Genomic DNA, 20,704 nt, shown 5'->3' on the forward strand with positions numbered 1-20,704 from the left:
TCCAGTTTTGATTCCCCTGCTGGTAGCGATAATTGGCCATGATCTATCTGATCTATGGTACATCTGATGTACAGTATATCTGATCTGTGGTATATCTGATTCACAGGAGTGTTTTGAAGGTGCTGTGGTGCTAAACTGAAACCACTGACTGGCGCGTGAACCAAAAACAACAAGGAGCGTCCCGTGTAGTGACTTGGCTCCTGAGCCGGCACTCGGAAGGGATGGATCGGAACGCGGTGACAGCGTGCCGTGCTTGGCTGAGCTGCTCGTCTCCTGCGCTTCTCGGCTGGAGCCTGCAGGCCTGATGCCAGGTGCTCGCACCTGCAGGAGAGCTGGCAGGCAGCACGGTTAACACACACGGACACACACACACTCACACACATCATAACACACACACACACGGCTACAAGCTCCCTCCTGCCTGTGTGTGCCCTTACCTGTCACTGGAGCTCACTCTTAGAGGAAGCCGGCTGTTTATAACCAAGTGCTGCTATGCTCTTGAACTGTGGGGAAATTTACAGCGTGAGTTTCCAAAGCACATCTTGTGTTTAATGGTTTTCTTGTTCCTGTTTCCAAACCCGACTCGAATGAATCAGCTACTTCATCAGCTTTCTGAATGTAAAATGGATGTGTTTAGCCGGTCCTACCTATATACTATGCGATTTCAGAAACCTTAAGCATTGAGTCGTCCACTGAGTACGGTTAACGTGACTAGGATGCTCACGGGGCGGGAAGCGCAACCTCACACAGATATCGTCGCTGACTTGTGCCGTACTGTCTACTCAGAAAGTCCCGAAAAAGACAAAAGGATTATAGACCCGCGTGGACAATATGGTTGTCCATTTTGCAGAATGAACTGGAGGTAAACTGTGTTTTGACTGCATACGCAGCTGTCCAAAACTACTCTCAACTCACTTTGTGTATTTTATAACAAAGGTGCTTGTTGAGGTGTCTGCTCCTGCCAAATGAGGCTGTTGTGCCGTTTAGTGATACTGGCACGTGAGACTGCTCAAACTGCTGGAGAATTGATCCAAATATGTGGCGTCAGAAATCCAACCGTACGTCCGAGTGCTTTGTTTGGACTTAATCGGACACCCCCCCCCCACCCCCCACACACATTACGTCCCATGATGAAGCTGAAATTCGGGCTAGAATCGCAGTGTCTGCTTGGGTTTAGAGATGAGCCCTACAATGTGCCATGCAGGGATCATATAGGAAGATCTATAACCTCTTAGACAAAGGCACAAGCTTTCAGTCGTTATGCTAATGGATGGCGTGAGAGATCACGAAAGGAGAACTCATCCTGGTCTGAGATGGATTACTTGATGGCTTTTGTTGAACGCCAGCCAGTAGAGTCCTGCACTGCCCACAGCAGAGGAGAGAGAAACGCCGTTAACTTTTCCCCGTGAGGGTGCACGCAGCCTTGTCTGGAGGGGTATGAGAGGCCCAGCACGTGCCCATGAAGAACCTGCGCCAGACAGGGTTCAGAAGAGAGGACGCCTGTGTCAGCCGCTGCACCGATGCTGGCCGCAGCGCAGCCACACACGGGAGTGTTTTCTCCCTCTGTTTGTCAGGTCTAAACTCAGAGTAAACACCACACACGATGCCGGGGGAGAAAAACGGCTCCAACGTTTTAGTCCAGGAAGGACACGGGAACCACTAGCACTTGCTAAGAGTTTTAGCGATTTAAAATGTACCTAGCAACACAGAGCTCTTTACTGCAGAGTCCTGTGCAAATTCCACGGCTGGAGGATTTGACACGGAGGGAAGTGTGGGAGGAATCGGGCTGTATACAGCTTACCAAACCAGTCAGCAAGCATCAGAAAGTTATTTATTTAAAAGCCTTCCACAGAGGGCAGGAACACAGACTTGCAAACTATAGGCACCAGGAGTTCAGTGCATCGGGACGACGACAGGACAAAAGACACAATCCAAAAATGTGCCTTTCTTTTGGAAAACTTCACCACTGGGTCTCTTACAAACAGCAACCCCCCACAGTCTTTTGTTTCTTCAGTCTATGAATCTAATCCCCCTGAAAACGGCCCTGTACGTCATGACCTGTAGCATTTGTAGAAAAGTTTCTGTAACTATTCAACACCCTCATCATCCACAATCAGACCTGTTAGAAGTGCAAACCTTTATGTTCCACAAACACATAAAAGAAGGGCCAGTTCGCGGCCAGACTCCTCTCTTCAGTAATACATAACACATTGTCATTGTGCTGTAGAATCTATACAAGTCTCTGGTTAAACTTCACTTCATAGATGCTTCTTAAATAAGCGCAGTGTAGGCGTTGGAGCTTCAGGCCTCCGGTCCGTCCTCGTTAGTGCGTTGTGTGTTCCTGTGCAGGAGCCGGAGAGTTTAAGGAGTTTCCAGAAAAGGGAAGGTGGAAGGGAGGAGGAAGAGGTGCTGAAAGAAGTGTGTGGGACACACAGCCTTCAGCATACGGTTTCAAAAGACCTGGATGACACAGAACAGACACGGGCTCCAGACAGCCCTGCTCTGGTTACACTCCTCCCCTCGCTCCGTTCTAGGTAGTTTTGTTTAATTGGGATGCATCGACCACGGCTCGGCCCGGCCGGGTTTGCACACACCCAGAGCCGTCCACTGTGTCTGCCTTCAGTCGTCTGCACCTGCTACAGAACTCCACCTGCAAAGAGACAAAGCAAGAGTTTAGCGAGAAAGAGGACGGAAGGAATCAAGGACAATGGCGTGGGAATGCTCGTCAGCTCCGTGGTTTGCCGACGTGGTCCCAAAAACACACTGAACTTCCTGTGGCGAACAGGGAATCCTGACAAGATCCGGCATTCCTCTGGTTTGGCTCAGACGTAGCGTGTCTTTGTGCCGCCTGTCCGCCAGCATTCTACACGTGCTACAGATCACATAAAAACAGCTCAGCTAGACCATATGCAGCTGTTCTGCTGAGGTGAGGTGTGAGCAAAGCAAGTGTCTAGGGGTCAAAGGGAAAAGATTAAAGGTTAAATATCAGTGTCAAGGCCAAGGAGCAGTCAGAGCAGGCGTCATGTTCTGCATTATGTGCTGAAACTGCTCCCAGGTGACAAACCCAGCAGTGCTGTGTGGAAACACCTGTATTGTGTGCCGGCAGGCTACACTGTACAGACATGAGGGTTGGAGGAAGGAGGCGAGCTAAGAGGAGAAGCCTCCAGTCTGAAGCTTCCGGGGCAGGGAGCACAGCGCGGGGAAGGAGGCATCCGAATAAACTGCAGCTACCTTTGAAAGGGTTGTTGTTGTCCTGGTGGAGAGGGATGGGGTTTGTAGACTGTGCTGAAGGCCCATCAGCACTGTTTACTCTGAGGACTTGATGTGCGTCACTCGCTGGCAGTCGCGGGGAGATGAGGCGACACCACGGTCTCCTCTTCACCGCATCGACGGGGTTTTACAACATTCCAGTTTAATGCTACTGGCGCTGAGTGTGCTGAAGTGTGCTTTTAGAGTACCGCAGGGAAAAGGAAATGGGTCAACGCCCCGTTAGGGAACATGAAAACCGAGACACGGCAGTGTACCTGTGTGTGTATACACACTCACGCACCTGTAAGTGTAGCTAGGGAACCTCAGTGTACCTGTGTGTGTGTGTGTGTCAAAAGGAATTTGCGTGTACGTGTGTGTGTGTCAGGAAACTGAGTGTACCTCTCTGTGTGTGTGTCAAAGGAAAACTGACTGTACCTGTGCGTGTGTATCAAAAGGAAATTGAGTGTACCTGTGTGTGTGTGTGTGTCAAAAGGAAACTGAGTGTACTTGTGTGTGTGTGTTCAAGTTTGGTTTATTTGTCTCATACACAGTATAACTCGCAATGAAATGGTTGAGGGTGCTCTGTCCAAACTGAGGAAAAAGAAAACAGGGGTGCATAGAGGAATATATATTCTATATATGTACAAAAATATATTAGCAATGTATGTACAATATATGTTTATATACACAATGTACAATGTATATGGTTGTGTATATATGTATGTACACAATGTACAGTTCCAACTTGTAAAATGACATATTTACAGTTTATGTTACATGGTGGTAATTGAATATATATACAGTTATTCAATATATATACAGTTATGTTACATGGTGGTGGTGGTCCCCACAGTTTATTAGTTTCCCTGATTCAGGGCCCGAATGGCCTGTGGGAAGAAGCTCCTCTTCAGTCTCTCTGTCTTGGTCTTCAGGGAGCGAAAGCGCTTCCCTGACCTCAACAGAGAGAAGAGCCTATTGTTGGGATGGGTGGGGTCCTTCACAATCCTCCTGGCCTTGGTCTGGCACTGCTTGTAGTAGATGGTCTGCAGGTCAGGAAGTTCCGTGTGAGTGATGCACCACCCTTTGGAGTGCTTGTCTGTCTGTCCTGCTTGGTGTTGTTCCCAAACCAGACTGTGATGTTCCCCGTGAGGATGCTCTCGATAGTGCAGGTGTAGAAGTTCCGCAGTACCTTGGAGGGCAGTCTGAAGTCTCTTAGGCGTCTGAGGTGGTAAAGACGCTGACGAGCCTTCTTTGCCAGGGAGTTGGTGTGGACCAGAACAGGACCTGCGAGATGTGAACACCAAGGTACCTAAAACTATCTACTCTCTCCACCGTGGTTCCACTGATCCTCACAGGTTGGTAGTGCCGCTCCTGCTTCTTGCTGCAATCCACGATCAGCTCCTTTGTCTTACTGACGTTTAGGAGGAGATTATTTTCCTGGCACCAGTTCTCCAGGTGTTTAATCTTCTCCAGGTAGGCCCTCTCATCGTTGTCTGAGATCAGGCCCATGACAACGGTGTTGTCAGCAAACTTGACAATGATGGTGAAGCTGGAAGTAGCTGTGCAGTCGTAGGTGTACAGTGAGTAGAGCAGGGGGCTTAGGACACAACCCTGAGGAGCTCCAGTGCTGAGGGTGAGGGTGGATGAGACAGTTGCCCACCCGTACTGATTGTGGTCTGTCTGTTAGGAAGTTGGAGATCCAGTCGCACAGGGATGTATGCAGTCCTAGATCCTCCAACTTAGTAGTGAGTAGGGAGGGGATGATGGTGTTAAATGCTGAACTGTAGTCGACAAACAGCACTTTAACAATTACCCCTCCCTTTCTCCAGGTGGGTCAGTGTGGTGTGGAGCAGATGTGCAATTGCATCATCAGTGGAGCGGTTGTGGCGGTATGCAAACTGCAGTGGGTCCATGGAGGCCGGCAGTGAAGATGTGATGAAGTCTCTGACTAGCTTTTCAAAGCACTTCATCACGACTGATGTGAGGGCAACAGGGCGGTAGTCATTGAGGCCAGAGGGTCGAGGTTTCTTCGGGAAGGGGACGATGGTGGATCGCTTAGAGCTGGACGGGACGATACCGAGCGTCAGGGAGAAAGATGTCGGTGAATACCGGGGCTAGCTGATCTGCACAGGCTTTGAGGACCCTCCCGCAGATACCGTCTGGTCCCACCGCCTTCCTGGTATTCACTCTTTCAAACACTCTCCTCACGTCACTCTCCGTGATGATGAGAGGCGCTCTTCTATAGTGGGCTCTGCGCATGCGCCGTTGGCTGCGCCGATAGTACCATTACCATTAGCACTAGCGCGGTTAGCATTGGCGCTGCTAGCATTAGCACTGCTAAATGTAGCCTCAAAGCGACTGAAGAATGTGTTCAGCTCGTTCGCCAGAGACTCATCCGCACTCATCAGTCCAGAGGGTGGGCTCCTGTAGTCCGTGATCATCTGTAGTCCCTGCCACAGGGATCTAGAGCCACTCTGCTGGAACTGTGTCTCTAGTTTCTTCCCGTAGCGCCGCTTCGCCTCCCTCACCGCCCTGTGCACTCCGTATGCTGCAGACTTGTACTCGTCCATGTTCCCACTGATGATCCCCACATTGTAGGCAGCAGTGCGAGAGTTCAGAGCCTTGCAGATGGTTTTGTCCACCCAGGGCTTCTGGTTGGGAAATATCTTGAAGCTGGCTCTTGGGATCGCGTCATCCACCAGCTTCCCAATAAACCCTACTACTGCCTCCATAACCTTGCTGACATCATCAGTACTGCGCCGGAACATGTCCCAGTCTGCGTCATCCAGAGTGTCCTGCAGAGCGGCCACCGATTGTTCTGTCCAGCGCGCGACCTCCCTCTGAACCGGAGCTTCCCGTTTCAGCCGTTGTTTATATTTTGGTAGGAGGAAGATGGCGGCGTGGTCCGACTTACCAAACGGTGGATGAGCTTGTGCCTTGTAGCTGTCCTTGTATGGGGTGTAGCAGTGGTCAAGTGTCCTATTTCCCCTGGTGGGGAAGGTTATGTGCTGGTAAAGTTTGGGTGCTGCACGCTTGAGGTTAGCGCTGTTGAAATCCCCAACCACGATAAGTGCAGCGTCCCGGTGCTGTGCCTGAAACTGTGTGAGAGCCTCATGAAGTTCACACAGTGCAGTGTCCATGTTGGCCTGAGGTGGGATGTACACAGTGTTTATGATGACCGAAGTGAACTCCCGGGGAAGGTAGAAAGGACGAAGCTTGAGGGCGAGCAACTCCAGGTTGGGTGAGCAGGAGTGGCCGAGAGTAACAACATTGGCATTGTTGCACCAGCTGTTGTTTACCATCACACACACTCCACCGCCTCTCAACTTCCCCGAATCTGCCATCCTGTGCATACGGTGAACCGAGAAGAACTCGGCTGGCTGGATGGTGTGGCTCGGTACTCCTGGGTTCAGCCACGACTCGGTGAAGCTGCAGTCCTGAATGTCCCTCTGGAACTTTATGCTGGCCTGGAGGTCGTCGAGCTTGTTGTCCAGAGACTGGACGTTGGCTAGCAGGATGCTGGGTAAGGGAGCTCGGTGTGCCCGAGCCCTCAGCCTGGTCCTGATGCTGGCTCGCTTTCCTCGAGGCCGTTTCCTTGCATCGCGTTGTCTCCCTCAGGATCTCCCTCGGCCATCTTGTGTCTGGGGTTAGAGGCGGCTTGAGGTGAGTGTTGTGTAGATTAAGAGAAATAAGAGCGTCTCTGCTGTAGGAGATACGCGTCATGATGTAGAGAGAAGGGGTAGCGGGAAGAGCGAAAAAAAAAGTGCCAGGTGTGGACGGAGCAGTCGTGACGGCAGCCGACCTCACCGGCACCATCTTGCATGCGTGTGTGTGTGTCAAAGGGAAACTGAGTGTACGTGTGTACCTGTGTATGTGTGTACCTGTGTGTCAAAGGAAACTGAGTGTACCTGAAATGTGAATGTGAAAATATTTCACATCTAGCAGCTTGCCACTCGATAACAGCCGGGTGGCAAAGGTCTGCAGAGTGTGTAGAACTGCATACAACAAGAACTGTTAAAAATACAATACACAGGAAGTTCCTGTCCAAGCAGGTAAGATCTGTTAGTGGGTGGACAGTGGAGGTTGAGATTCGCTATTGTATTGTACTGGCACGACATTAAAGACTTACAGATCTCTGCACTGCCCAGTGCCTACGGCAACAACAACCACAACCCACCCCCGACAAGACTCAACTTGCCCTACAAGCTGAATCTAACCGGCCCTGTCGTTTGTGATGTCATCACGTTGCGTGCCAGTCTCTGCTCTCCAGGACACTAACGCTCTCCAAGTGCCTCACCAGCGCAGGAACACGGGAGTACTGCCAGTTATGCAGACTGGGCTCACGCTCTTGGTGAAGAGCATGTCTTGGTAAAGGTTCCTTTGCTACAGATCTACAGTAGCGGCTGTTGGCAATGGCTGTACAGAGTATGCACTTTGTTCTTTCCATATAGCCAAAGCAGTCTCCCACCCTGAACATGGACAACGGCCTTCCCACATGCCCCGCTGTGCCACGGGAGTGAATATGAGAGTGGCTGGACCACATCTCTTCCAAGCAGAACCCCCAGGCCTGGCTCTCACTCCGACGCCTGTTAATCCAGTTGGGGCAGCCGTCCGTGTGGCTGGCTGGCCATAGCGGTGGAGCCCTCAGCCAATCCTGGCCTCTGCTACCTGTGCTGGCTGGCTTGTAGAACTGCAGACTGGACCAAAAACACGATGTTCGCAGCCATGGTGATGACGAGATCAGATTACAGCAGTGCAATCCGCTTTACGGCCTCGACAACAGCCAGACAATTAGCTGGTTTGGTCTCTCCAAAAGTGAAAGGAGGGAGTGGGTGAGGGGGCTGGCAGTGGATCAGAGCTTTTCACACAGGCAAATTAGCTGGATTAACAGTCCACAATAGAGCCTAATGAAACCACACTGCTGACGGAAAAGTCAGCGGGCTAGCCTCAGGTCGGAAAAGTCCGGGAGCTAGCCACATTCACATTTGCGTGGAGGATGTTTACAGGAAACTGAGCCAAGGGACCCAGCAAGTCTCTCAGTCCAGGCTTGCAGTTTAACTCAACAGGCTGTTGGATTGGTGGGGGAACCGAGGCACTGACATGTAAAAACTCCACCGAGATGATGCGGCTGTTCAAAAGTAGTTGGCAGTCTAGTACCTAGCAGAGGTGGGGTGTGGGAGCACTGCTCTCCATTGGGGAGGATCGGTCTCTGTTCAGTGTGCGCAGGAGCTCTTGGTGAAGGAGATAAAGATCTCAGCTCTTTCCCTCTAACATGACAAAGCCCAGTGGCAGCTGATTCCATTACATGGGAAGAAATGAAATGAGTAGGAGCAGTTCTACAGCGCCAGCCTCGAACCAGACATGGTGGAAAGAAGCTTCCGGAACCTGGCCCAAAATACAAGGTCATGAAAAATTCACTGAACATCAACAAGATCTGTTAGCAAGGTGTCTAGCTATTGTGTATAATATAACGCAAGACATGGAACAGCATACATTTGTAAGAAAAGCAATTTTGGTCACCATTGGATTTTGTCAGTTTGTCACACTGTTCCAACAAAACCAATGGTGCCCATGAAAACCAGTTCTGTAACCCTAGCCCTTCGTCCGTTATCCAGTTCTGTAACCCAAGCCCTTGGTCCGTTATCCAGTTCTGTAACCCTAGCCCTTGGTTTCAGCTACTACCCCTGACCTGGAAAGAGGAAGCTTCATATTTGTTCAGAAGAAACCCCGTTGTGAAATCACAGGCAATAAGAGCATAGTATCAGGCCGCATACTGCATTTTCATTTGCCCAAGAGATCACGTCTCAGAGTACTGGTGAGACACGGACAGACAGGGACAGGGGAGGCAGAAGGAGCTTTAGAAGAACATCCAGCTCTGAGTGGCGTCCAACAGGAGATTATACCTGGCTGTATGTGATGATAAACCCGCTGCTCCTCCACTCTCGGCTGCGTTAGTTAAATATTAATGTGCTGAAGCAGGAATTCCCGGCGGGGCCGGTGGAAGAGGCCCACCCCCTCCCCCAGTCCTCTTCACGTCACCTGACCCGTGTGGAGGGCTGAGCAGAGACGCGCTTCACTGCTGAGGGTCGTAAGTATTTTTAGAGCCGCTCTGTGGCGTTCACCTCCGCAAGTCCTGTTATGTAAGGAGATCAGCACCCCCCTCCCGCCTTCAGTGCACCTGCTGAAAGCACAGAACATCGCTTTGTGACGTTCCAGCCAATCAGGCGTCGTCATGGCTAGCTAGTAGAGTGGAGACATTCAACCCCAGACCGCCGAATCCAAAATTCATTCCTGGCTGTGTCGCCATCAGTTCAGTCCTCTCCCAGTCCTTCTTGTGCACGTACTTCCCATTTCTCCTTTACCCTGGACTTGTGTGTCCAGAAAGTAGCCAAACACTTGTGCTGTCTGCCAGCAATTACAAAATCTGGGAGCGGAAACCGTAATCGAGGTCCAGAGTTGAGTGCCTTGGCACGAGCCTCCCACAGTGATTTATTTGACAATGTTGCGAGGCCAACAGTATAAAACCGTGCAGACAGGCTGTACAGGTTTACTGCCTGGTGGTGGGGCCGTGCACCAGGAAAAAAGCACAGACAGGGGCCAGCGGATGAAGGCCGAATCCCAGGCAGCCCTGAGCGGAGAGGATGGAGAGAGGGTGCCAGGCGCTCACAGCACCCCGGGCAGGCCTGACATAGCAGCGCCACATGCCTCCCCTGGGCTAATTATAAAGGCTCCTCTCGCTGGGACACCTGCTGCACCAACCATCACTGGCTGGTTAAAAGAAAAGTGTGAATTACACTCAAAGCTCTGGCTCGCAATGCTGTGGCCTGATGTTCAGAGTGGCCTGGATTTCCCAGCCAGCTGATCCGACGATGCCTCTTCATGTGTGATCTCGCCACTGCGCTATCGGCAGTAGCATCGCCCACATTATCTGTGTGCAGAAAGCGGCATCTGTATCTTTAGGGATGCGCTCTAGACGCAGACAACCAGGGCCAGATCGGTGGAAGTTAGTTATGTCGCAGGCCTGAGAGAAACCCCCCCTCCCCCGGCCTCTGTGATGAGGGAAGAAAATGCCATGAGTCTGGATCTGTGTCTGACTCAGGGGAGCTGAGCGCATCTGCAGCACGCTGGGAGCTCTGATGGCCTACTGAGAGACGAGGGGTCACGCAAATATTGTGACAGTCTGTGATGTTCTTTTAATGCCCAGTAATCACGGGACGCGCACTGACACAGAGGATGGAAAGGAAATCTGGTTATAGCAGGACAGATTTCAAACCAACAGGGCACAGTCGATACTCTGCAAAACAGAAGATTAAAATGCACGGCTCATTAGGAGTAATAAAGCAGTGATGTGGAAGTTATTTGTGTGTACTGTACTTGTATGCCTGCAGTAATGCGCACATGGAAATATTACTGCAGCGCTTCCTCCTGTGCTACTGCAGTGTCGGAGCTCATATTTTATTAATTAGCTAACGATCCATACAGGACACATTATGATGGTTTTTTTTTTTAAAGGCATGACATGCTCTGTGTGCGATGCATATCCACCGGTCCTCTATCGCAAGGACGTCTGCAGTCGCACGGATTTGTGCTACTGGCTGTAAATGCCTGTGTTATGTAGGCCACGCATCAGTGTGTAAGTGGATCACTACTACAGGCAGAATGTGTCCCACTGGTCCTGAGCATGCAGGGCTTTCTGCTGGGTGTGGGATGGTTTCAGGAGCTTCTCCTGTCTTCACCTCACGCCCCCACCTGCGGGCGTCACCCAACCTCCAGTAAGGCAGCGGTGATCTGCTGCTCACATCAGATGGAGCTGCCGAGCCCTGGTTAGGTTCTCGGCTATCCGGACAGAAATCCGAGTTCAGTGGTTAAATGTCAAGGCCCAGCTGACTTTGCTCGTTCTGTGCTCTGAATTTATCGATGGTGACACTCGAAACCCAGCCTAATCTTCACACATTTTAAACGAGATCTGAATCATGTGACGGAATCATTTCTGCTCAGATGCTGTGAGCTCTTCAACAAAGCTACAATATTCCTACAGGGCATCAGTGTTATCAGAGCAAACACAGGCATATATTTGGAGTGATTTATGAGTGCAGTACCGAGTTAATGTCTCTGCAAACAGAAACATTAGCTCCAACTGCACAGACTATTTAGGGGTCTCATCTGGAGCCAACAGCTAGAAAAGTTTGGATAATCTGTTGATTAAACGTTTCATTTATTTTCTTTTAGCCAAATTTACCCTCGACACTGTTTTAGCAGGATCTTACTCCAAAGTTTGGAAATCTCAGTGATACCAGGAGTTCCACTATGTTGCAGATGTCCACCTTGAGGTGCACTTGTGTTAGTCATAACGGTACAAACGTGTCAAAAACAGTAAAGATATTTCTGAGTAATGTTCTCCAAACATGACCACTGACAGCAAACTCTAGCAAGAAGTTCCTTGACTCTCACCAAAACCTTTCAAAGTCAGTAATCACATTAGTGAGTCCCAGGGGTTGAGAGTCATTCTGCATTTCATACTGTCTGAAATGACATGGCCGAACGGAACTAATCGTAACGGAGGCTGATAATTCTCCATTACTGATGACATACATAAATGAGGTTTGTTCCACGCTACATTCTCTTCAGATGGTCTTGCGGCATGCGAATGTGTTTCTCTTGTTTGAACTTCCAACTTTAAGTGCTTCTGAGTACAAAACATTTCCCATCATGCAACATTTTCCACTAGGGCAGCTCCACCATTTTTCAAATGCTTTTTCCTCACTCCCACTGCAGTGATGCTTCTAGCTATCCTAGTGAATCAATGAATACAACTGATGGCAACATTTATCACTTGTTGCAGTCCCTGTGATGAAAGACTACATTTCTGAGGGACAAGAGACCCTTAAGGTAAAACCAATCTGACAGTTTAATGTTTATCTATATACTATTCTATATTTATATATAAACTATATACATACTTGTTTGTTTGTAGTTCCAAGTTCCCAGTCTTGGAAATCCCAAATTTTGTGTGCTACCTAATCCAACACACCTGAATCAATCAATCAATTTAACAAATGTTATTAAATAGCTATTCAGTCATTTTGAAGACCTTTGTGAGCTGGGTCACATTGGGAAAAGTGCAGAGCTGAACAGGTTAGGAAACATTTTAAAAGGCATCAGCAGAAGGAAACATTTTTTTTTACCCCCCCCCCCCCCCCGACTCATCCTACTGTCACGGCGACTAACCCCAAATCCGAGAACTGCCTCAGCTGACTTAAGTCACCATGCTAACAGCTATCCTGACTTGACTCTCCAGCTCAAGAATATGTAAACACTCAACTGTCCGAAGCCATGTCAATGTAGAACTCAATTTACTGTAATTAAACCAAGTTATCAAAACAAACATCTTACCCAGTTGAAGTCCATCCTGTTTGTTTGGAGTCCACTAGGCAGGGAGATGTTTCCAGGTGCTCACAAATGCTGTGGGAATCAGGGAATAAGGCACAGTGGTGATACTGTTCCAGCTGTCTGACATCGGATCATAGCAGTCCAGTGTCTTGCACCGCTGTGTCCCAAAGTAGCCGCCCACCACGTAGAGTTTGTTACCAGAGGCCACCGCGTGACAACTCATCCTTTTGGAGGTCATGTCACCTACGCGCGTCCAGTGGCTGGTCTCGCAGTCGTAGCGGTAAGCGGATGCGGCCGTGAACTCCGTGTCGCCGCCCATGATGAAGATCTGGCTGCCCAGAACAGCGGCTGCGGTGTAACGCCAGGGCTGAGGGCACTCGGCCGCGATGGCCCAGCGGTTCTCCCCTGGGTCATAGCACTGCACTTTGGAGGCCTTGTCCCTGTGGATGGTGGTCCCGCCGAAAGCAAAGAGCTTCAGCTTGGCACTGACCACCGCCGCATTGCTGACGCCATCCCGGAGGGGCGCCATCATGGTCCATTTGTTGGTTAGCGGGTCGTACCGCTCCACCTGTTTCAGAGACACGGACGGGGACGCGGGGAAGACGCCCGCTATAGCTGTGTGACCCCCCACGACGTACAGACAGTTCTCCAACTCGGCCGAGCCGTGACCAAAGCGTGCTATGAGCATGGGCGCGCCCTTGGACCACTCCTCGTGAACCGTGTCGTATATCCAGACGTCCTTGGACACGCCGTTCTCCGAACCTCTCCCTCCAGTCACGTACACCTTGCAGCCGATAGCACAGGCGCTGAATTCCTTCCGCGGGCTCGGTAGGTCAGACTTAGGAATGATCTCTTTGGCTTTGTGATCCACCTGATAGATCTTGTCGCACATGAAGGTCTGCCCTCCCAGAATGAGTAGTGTGTGCCCGGCTTTGCGCGGCCTAGCACACGGACTCATGACGACGCCGTCGTTCTGTAGGATCTTCTTCTTGCACTGGATGGCTTCTTCCACGATCAGTCTGCTTCGCTTGTCCGACATCACCAGCTCCTCGCAGGCCACGGCTTCCACGAGACACTCGGACGGCAGCAGTGCCAGACGGATCCCGCCGAGCAGCTCGGGGAGGTGGTCTCTCCGACCGTCTAGATCATACCTCACCCAGCGCATGACCGCGTCAAACACGATCTGCTCATCCTCCATCTCCAGCTCATCGCTGAGTAGAAGGTCCAGGAGCTTGTCTTTGGACAGGCTGTAGAAGTCCTCCGTGTCCCTGACCACCTCGAAGTGGACCAGGCACATTCTCCAGGACAGCTCATACAGGCGCTTGCACTGGTGCGCGTCCGACAGGAGCATCATGCCCAGGCAGTTGGACGAGTGCAGGTTCTTCTCGAGGAACTCTGCCGCCGCATCCCGGATGTCGTGGAACTGTAGCATGTCTCCGGCTTCCAGGAGTGACTCTGCATTCTCCTCGTTGATAATGATGCGCGAAGAGTAGGCGAAGTCCAGCAGGAGTTCCAGGACCTCGGGGTGGACGCTGTCGCGGAAGTTCACCTCACTGTCCAGACTCTCGCGGAGGCCCCCGCTGAACATGGCCTCGAAGTAGCGGCTGCAGGCTGCCAGAACTGCCCGATGGCAGGGAAAGGCTCGATCACCAGCCCACAGCGTCACGTCCGTGAACATGCACTGCTTGCGAAGGGTGTTGAGGTGTGTGAGGACACTGTCTGGGTGGGAAGGCTTGTGGAAGAGGGAGATGTTCATGGAGCCCGTACTCGTCCGAGACTTGCGGTTCTCATGCACACTGACTGACATATTTTCTGGCACTTCCAAGGAATCAGCTGTGCTGATATCTTGAACTGGAGGGAAGAAGGGAAAAAAAAACAAACACCCAAAAGGAACGGTGTGGTTAATAATAGCCTGGTAATTGTGTGCTAACAACAGTTTTTTGGTTAAAATTAGAGCAGATACATCATGCTATGTTGACAGAGGCTGTTCAGTTTAAAAGGGAAGAGAGACTAGTTGTGTGTGTGCCAAGCCTTGACTCACTGATACATGCAGACTTTGACAAACAGCTCCAGTCAAGAAAACCTGTCCTGATGAGAACCTGTGAAGTACCTGCATAGTCTGTAGTGGAACACTGCATGCCTTGCGCAAGCTGTAATGCACTTCTTGAACAACAACTCTACTTCAAAGCTAATTCTATAGGCGCTAGCAGGTCAGAAGCTTTTTTTATATGCAGATTTTAAAACTACACTGGTTAATTATCAAACCATTCAACGAAGAGTCTACCAATATGAGTTAGGCTGCTTGTTATGATATTGTTCTTCATTTTCCTAATTTACCACTTTGTGCAGAGCCTAAATATAGCACAGAAAAGCTTTGCTTTTAAGAAACAAATCTGCAATTCAAATGGACAGAACGGTTAAAATATTTTAGCGTCTATTCAGATTTTAAAATGCAAATGTTCTCCGACACTGCAGCAGGGACTGGAATTCATAGAACTGTCCGTGAACAGTACATCCATGTCAAGCTGAAAAGAATCAACAACAAAAGAGAAAAAGCTAGGCAATAGGGAGCCTCACGGCGAAGGTGCATGTGCAGGCAGACCGTGCGTTCCCAGCGGTCTGGCTGGGAGAGGAACACATGCATGCAGACAGCTAGACGGGTGTGGGGATCAGGCTGCCACAGCACAATAACGCCAGAGTTCAGGCACAGAACAGTGTGGAACAGTAATGCATGCAAAGGGTGGGGGTCGAGGTGAGGGGAGGCGAGGGGTACAGCAGGAAGTGAGGGATTGAGAGGAGCAGGAGGTTCGAGGTGGGACAGCGAGGGGAGAGTGCAGCAGGAGGTGAGGCTGCTCAGACAATGGCAGTACAAGGATCAGGCGTCCGGAAAACACTTACAGTGACATAGTCTGCTGACCCACCCGCAGGACCCGGCAGAGATGTGAGGGGGGCTCTGCATGGGTCCCGAGACACACCCCCCTCTGTGGGACAGGCAGACAGAACGATCGCCTATACAGCAGCAGAGACACACCCCCCTCTGTGGGACAGGCAGACAGAACGATCGCCTATACAGCAGCAGAGACACACCCCCCTCTGTGGGACAGGCAGACAGAAAGAGCGCCTATACAGCAGCAGAGACGCACCCCCCTCTGTGGGACAGGCAGACAGAACGATCGCCTATACAGCAGCAGAGACACACCCCCCTCTGTGGGACAGGCAGACAGAACGAGCGCCAGAGATGCAAACAGCAGCTCCGAAACAGCCACATGAGACTTGCATCTACATCTCCCCCTTAAACATCTTGGACCATAAGGACGTAATTACCTTGTGATATTGAGGAGTTTGTGGTTTATTAGTTAACCTCAGCACACCATCAAACCCTGACATTAATGAAGATTTTAAAGTCTGCCCTGACAAACCATTCGATCACACAGGCAGGAATGCAGCTACATCAGTGGACGGAGGCGTCTGGACACCAGAGCCCCAGCGTGAAGGCCAGTCTGTGTGTGAGGCATGCAGGGGAGATGAAACAGCAGTGTGCCCATTGTGTTAGAGCCCAGTAAAGAGTTCCTTCGCAGTTCATCCCATTGCCCACAGCAACTGTCACTCGAAGGCGAGTGGCTGCCAGTGCCAAAGTAGCTGAATCACCGAATGTGAACGAGCTTTGTAACTGTGTGTGGATAATAACTTTTTTTTAATAGCTTCACTACACAGCAGTGGCAGGAACGTTCTTGTGTTTAAAGCCCTCTTTTGTCAACATCTCTACTTTTCTGAGTCTTTTCAGGTTCTTTTCACTCTGTGTGTTGATATTCCAGTGCTTCCTTGCCTCAGCTGCACCAGTGGGGTGAAGGGGGGGGGAACTATTCTTTTTGGAGGCAGAGTCAAAAGTTGGCAGTCGCCGTGTTTACAACGTTCAATTGATCACCAGCTGGCAGGCAGTCTGTCTGAATGCTGAGGAACTTCCATCAGTTCAGGGGAAAAAAAAAACCAACAACAACAAGAACAACAACCTGCAAATCAGTGCCTGTGAGACTGAGCTGTTGGAAAGGTTTGGCATCACAGTGGGTCATGCAAGCTACTGCAAACATGCCAGAGAGAGTGCAAAAGAGACATAATGACCCAGGAAACATTCTGGCACACATGAAGCCCACTGTTTAATATTAGGTTTGTAGGCACAATATTGTGGATTGTAAAATACGCCAATAACCGATGTCACTGTCTCCTGTACTGTCTTATGTGGAATCACAGCAGCGTTTCTCGGCAAGAAAGGCGCTCAGTGTCTGAGAGCACCAAACCACCTCAGTTTTGTTGAAGCGGTCATTTATTGAAGACTTATTGTGCGAGACTTTGTTCAAATCAGATTTGATACTGAGCGCTTTTTTTAATGTAATGGCTGAACCATTTACGTTTCCGGCCAACCAACGCTGCGAGGTTTTGAACGGTCAACACACTCGGCCGATGTGGTGAGTTATTCCTTCGCAGAACTCGGACAGCGGGCTAAAAATAGTCCGTGAATGAGTGCAGCACATTTCCGACCGGCCTCTAATCGTTAGGACGTTCGCGCTAAACACACTACAGCTGTTCTCACAGTGACACAGCTATAAGACGCTTACGAACAGGTAATGTGTTACTGGCAACAATAGCTGCTGCTATGTGGCTCTGTCGCCGTGACTAGACTTGACCCATGACCGTCCCAGGTGAGCGCCTTCGTTAACCTCGGTTAGTGCACCTAGCCACCTCACCCTTTCTCGCCTCCAGCTCCACGCAAATGCCAGGCTCTTCCTGCGCAGCAGTGGCGTGTTCGTGGGCGCCAACTCGACATGAGGACGCGGCTGCCAAAAAAGAATGAAAAGCACGCAAACCCGGTGGCGCGAGACTGTGCTCGGAGATCCACGAGCCGTCATCGTAAGAACAGGTAGCGCGCGCGCGCGGTTCGCTTAGCTGAAGTCGGCGAACGGTACGGAGGCCGTGCGGGGTCACTGCGCGCCCCTTAACGACACCTCGGCTGGACCGTACACAGCGAGACGGCGGCAACGCAGGCAAACTCCGAGTAAGAGACCAAAGCTCGATAAAACTCGACAAAGCGCGATAAAACTCGACAAAGCGCGATAAAACTCGAGTTGGTGTCGCTCCAGTACGAAGAGGTGAGCGACTAAACACGCGTTAGACGCGTTAGACGCTCGGCCGGCGCCCGCTGAGACTTTCTGACTGAATGTTAGCACTGCTAGCTAACCAGCGCGCCGGAGGCGAGTCGTAACGGACGCTGTACTCACGCCGATGCGCTGAAGACACGTCCGACTGTCCCGCTAGCTCACAGCCCGGGACGCGCTCATAGCTCTGTCCGCCTCGGTAACGGTAATCCCGCTCCGGTAACCGAGCGGAGCCGGAGCCTTTATGTCCAGACACGGGGCGGGGCTTGCGGGAATGAGTGGCGTGGGCTTTACCAATCGCGACGAAAGAATTTACGCTAATTACTCAAGCGTCCAATAGACGTGACATAATGGGGAGGTAGGCGCGGTTTTTAGCACAAAGCAACCAATTGTTGCTTATTAGGGAGGTGTTTCGCGCTTGAGCGATGTCAGCGCATCGAAAACAACTGCGTTGAAATGAACAGAAATGATCATTATCCAATCTATTATTATTATTATTATTTATTATTATTATTATTATTATTATTGCCGTATAGTGTTTTTTTTTCTGCAGCACGCAGTTAACATTAAACAGCAGTCTTGAATCACACACACAGAGACGCACACGAATGAATGGATGGAGGAAGTTAAGAAAGCTTTGGGAATGGTAACAGAATGAACCTGACCAGATCCCTGCCTGCACAGAACAGATCCCTGCACCTGCCTGCATCGACCAGATCCCTGACTGCATTTATAATCACATTGTTCGCAATCATGAAAAAATCTGGCGCGTTCTGGATATCACGCCGCTTTATTGCGCCCTCTAGCGGAATGAATGGGCCGTTAACCCAAACTCGCCGTACTATGGAGTGCTCTGTGCTCTAAACACCTCATATTTTGTCTACCGGTTTTTAATGTAGCTTTGAATGTTTCCGTAATTTAGCCTAAAAAGAATAATAAATTACAAGTTACTGAAATGTATTGTCACACTGACATTGTGAAGTGTACATAACAATCTAAAAAATGACACCCTAACAACAAAAAGTCTGGAGTTGGCATGCTGTCTGTCTCTTGCTCTCTCTAAGTCTGGAGTTGGCATGCTGTCTGTCTCTTTCGCGCTCTCTAAGTTGACAACTTGTTTTTACTTCCCAGGTTTCTCATTCTCTTTTCTTATTTAATTCTTTTTTTTTTTGCTTTTGGTGATGGGAACTTCGACTCTGGCATAAACTCTTGGCTTCTCTTGTAGGTTGCCGTTACCTGTTGTACCTGGTAGATTATTAGGTTATTAGATTTTTAGATTTGGTGTACAGTTTACAGGTTTGTTAAGATGCACTCCTGAAGGGCAGGTTCTATGTGTTCTCCTCGTAAGTATGTGGGTTTCCTCTGGGGTCTCCCATTTCCTCCCACACTCCAAAAACTTGTCCTCTCTCCCAGTAGAGGACATCGCTCTCTCCTGGGTGTTGTCCTCTCTCCCCTCCCTGCACGTGATTCAGTCCCCCAGGGGGCTGTGGTTTCCGTTTGAGAGTATGCTCTGTGTGTGTGTGTGTGTGTGTGTGTGTGTGTGTGTGTGTGTGTGCCAGGTGGCTGAGATTTCTGGTTGAGAGTACTCTGTGTGTAATTGGCTCCTGCTTTTCACCGGTGTGTGTGGATGTGATGTGCAGGTTGTGTGTTGATTGTGAAGTGTCTTTGTGTTCTGAAAAGGCTGCTGTACAAATCTAACTTCACTCGCTCAGTCACAACACATAGAAAATGTGTTTCTTTATGTTTTGGTGGAACACATAAAGACACTTGTGACAGTTCTGCTGCATTTCCATCTTTGAAAAACAGATTTATCAGGGTTTCTGAAAGCCTTAATGATGACGTTGAAACCCAGTCAGGAGGTTGTGCTATTCCCAAACCTGTATGGTGGTTAAGGTTCATTTCTGTAACACATGGACTGACAAACGGTGAAACTTTAATAAGGGCACAGGAACGCCAAGCTGACAAACATTTGAACAAAATCCTTGAAATGACAAAGCCCCTTCCAGGAGTAATGTTTCATTCAAAATAAACGTGGACATGTTGTGATGACCATCGCATAGCCTGAGACACACATGCTCCCACCATTAAGATTCTTCACTCTGGTCGTGAAATTGTAATACTGTATATTAAATGCCAAATCCTTAGCTCAGCTCTTAATTCAAAAGTGCAGTGAGAAGGGAATGTGACGTGTGATGCATATGTAATGTTCTCTGGTTTTGTCTTCAGACAGGAAAAATGTTCCCACTTCCAGAGATCAGGGATATTTGATATCTCTAAGGCCCCTGTTTTCTGTGTGGAAATAGACATTGTTAATGTGACTTCATTCACATATCAGTATCATGTAAATATCAGTAAATTTCTGTCAATATTCTGTCCCTAACTCAAACCTATTCTGTCTGTGTTTATTTATTGTGTGTAAAGAGTTTTGCATGAACCTATCAATCACAAACATTTTTAGACATGCAAAAACATTTAGTCTACAGGCATATTAAGAATAAAGAAAAAACAGCTTGTTGAAGGAGCAAGATGAGTATTAGAAATATAAACTTTAACTTTCTCCCTTATTGGGTTCTGATGAGTTCTCCAGGATCCCTCCCTGTTCACGCACACATGGTTTAAGCCTTATCTTGTCAACACGGATTCTCTGTTTTTGGTCTGGGATTGAGTTTAAAGTGTGAGTATCAGATCCATGCATGGCTGATTGATGGTTGTGATGAAAGCTCGTAATTAACAAATCAGCATCAGAATCTAGTTTAAGCTTTCACCCAAGAGCTATGGGGTGGAGAGGGGTCACAGGAGACCCCCAGGACTTTAATCATGAGCCATCACACCAAAAATAGCAACTCTGCAATCCTGCTGATATACCATGTCCATAAATTTTAGCCAAGCCCAGCAACGGTAAGCAAAATTTAATC

The 20,704-nt window shown here is 49.6% G+C and overlaps 1 protein-coding gene across 8 annotated transcripts; it reads right to left on the bottom strand.

Annotated features, from left to right (window-relative positions):
- Positions 1–1,814: 1,814 nt before the first annotated feature.
- Positions 1,815–18,067, bottom strand: enc2 (ectodermal-neural cortex 2). 8 transcript variants are annotated; one of them, XM_081698891.1, is made up of 4 exons: positions 17,913–18,067; positions 15,538–15,676; positions 12,643–14,490; positions 1,815–2,650 (listed from the first exon to the last, which is right to left on the bottom strand). In XM_081698891.1, the coding sequence occupies exons 2-3, from the start codon at positions 15,596–15,598 to the stop codon at positions 12,677–12,679; spliced, it is 1,875 nt and encodes a 624-aa protein (XP_081555017.1). In that variant the 5' UTR covers positions 15,599–15,676; positions 17,913–18,067; the 3' UTR covers positions 1,815–2,650; positions 12,643–12,676. The 8 variants fall into 8 exon arrangements, with proteins under 8 accessions (XP_081555017.1, XP_026879871.2, XP_035388091.1 ...); XM_027024070.3 differs by having other exon boundaries at positions 15,538–15,732; XM_035532198.2 differs by having other exon boundaries at positions 15,538–15,788.
- Positions 18,068–20,704: the final 2,637 nt, after the last annotated feature.

Source organism: Electrophorus electricus, chromosome 16 (genome assembly GCF_041902795.1).
Source record: "Electrophorus electricus isolate QZ-2024a chromosome 16, ASM4190279v1, whole genome shotgun sequence".
In the NCBI taxonomy this organism is placed as follows: Eukaryota; Metazoa; Chordata; class Actinopteri; order Gymnotiformes; family Gymnotidae; genus Electrophorus; species Electrophorus electricus.

Coding starts and splice junctions, on each gene's coding strand:
- enc2 (XM_081698889.1), bottom strand. CDS start 14,777: ATGCAGTGTTCCACTACAGACTATGCAGGTACTTCACAGGTTCTCATC. Junction 14,491..14,680: donor GTCAAAGTCTGCATGTATCA/GTGAGTCAAGGC, acceptor TCTTCCCTCCAG/TTCAAGATATCAGCACAGCT.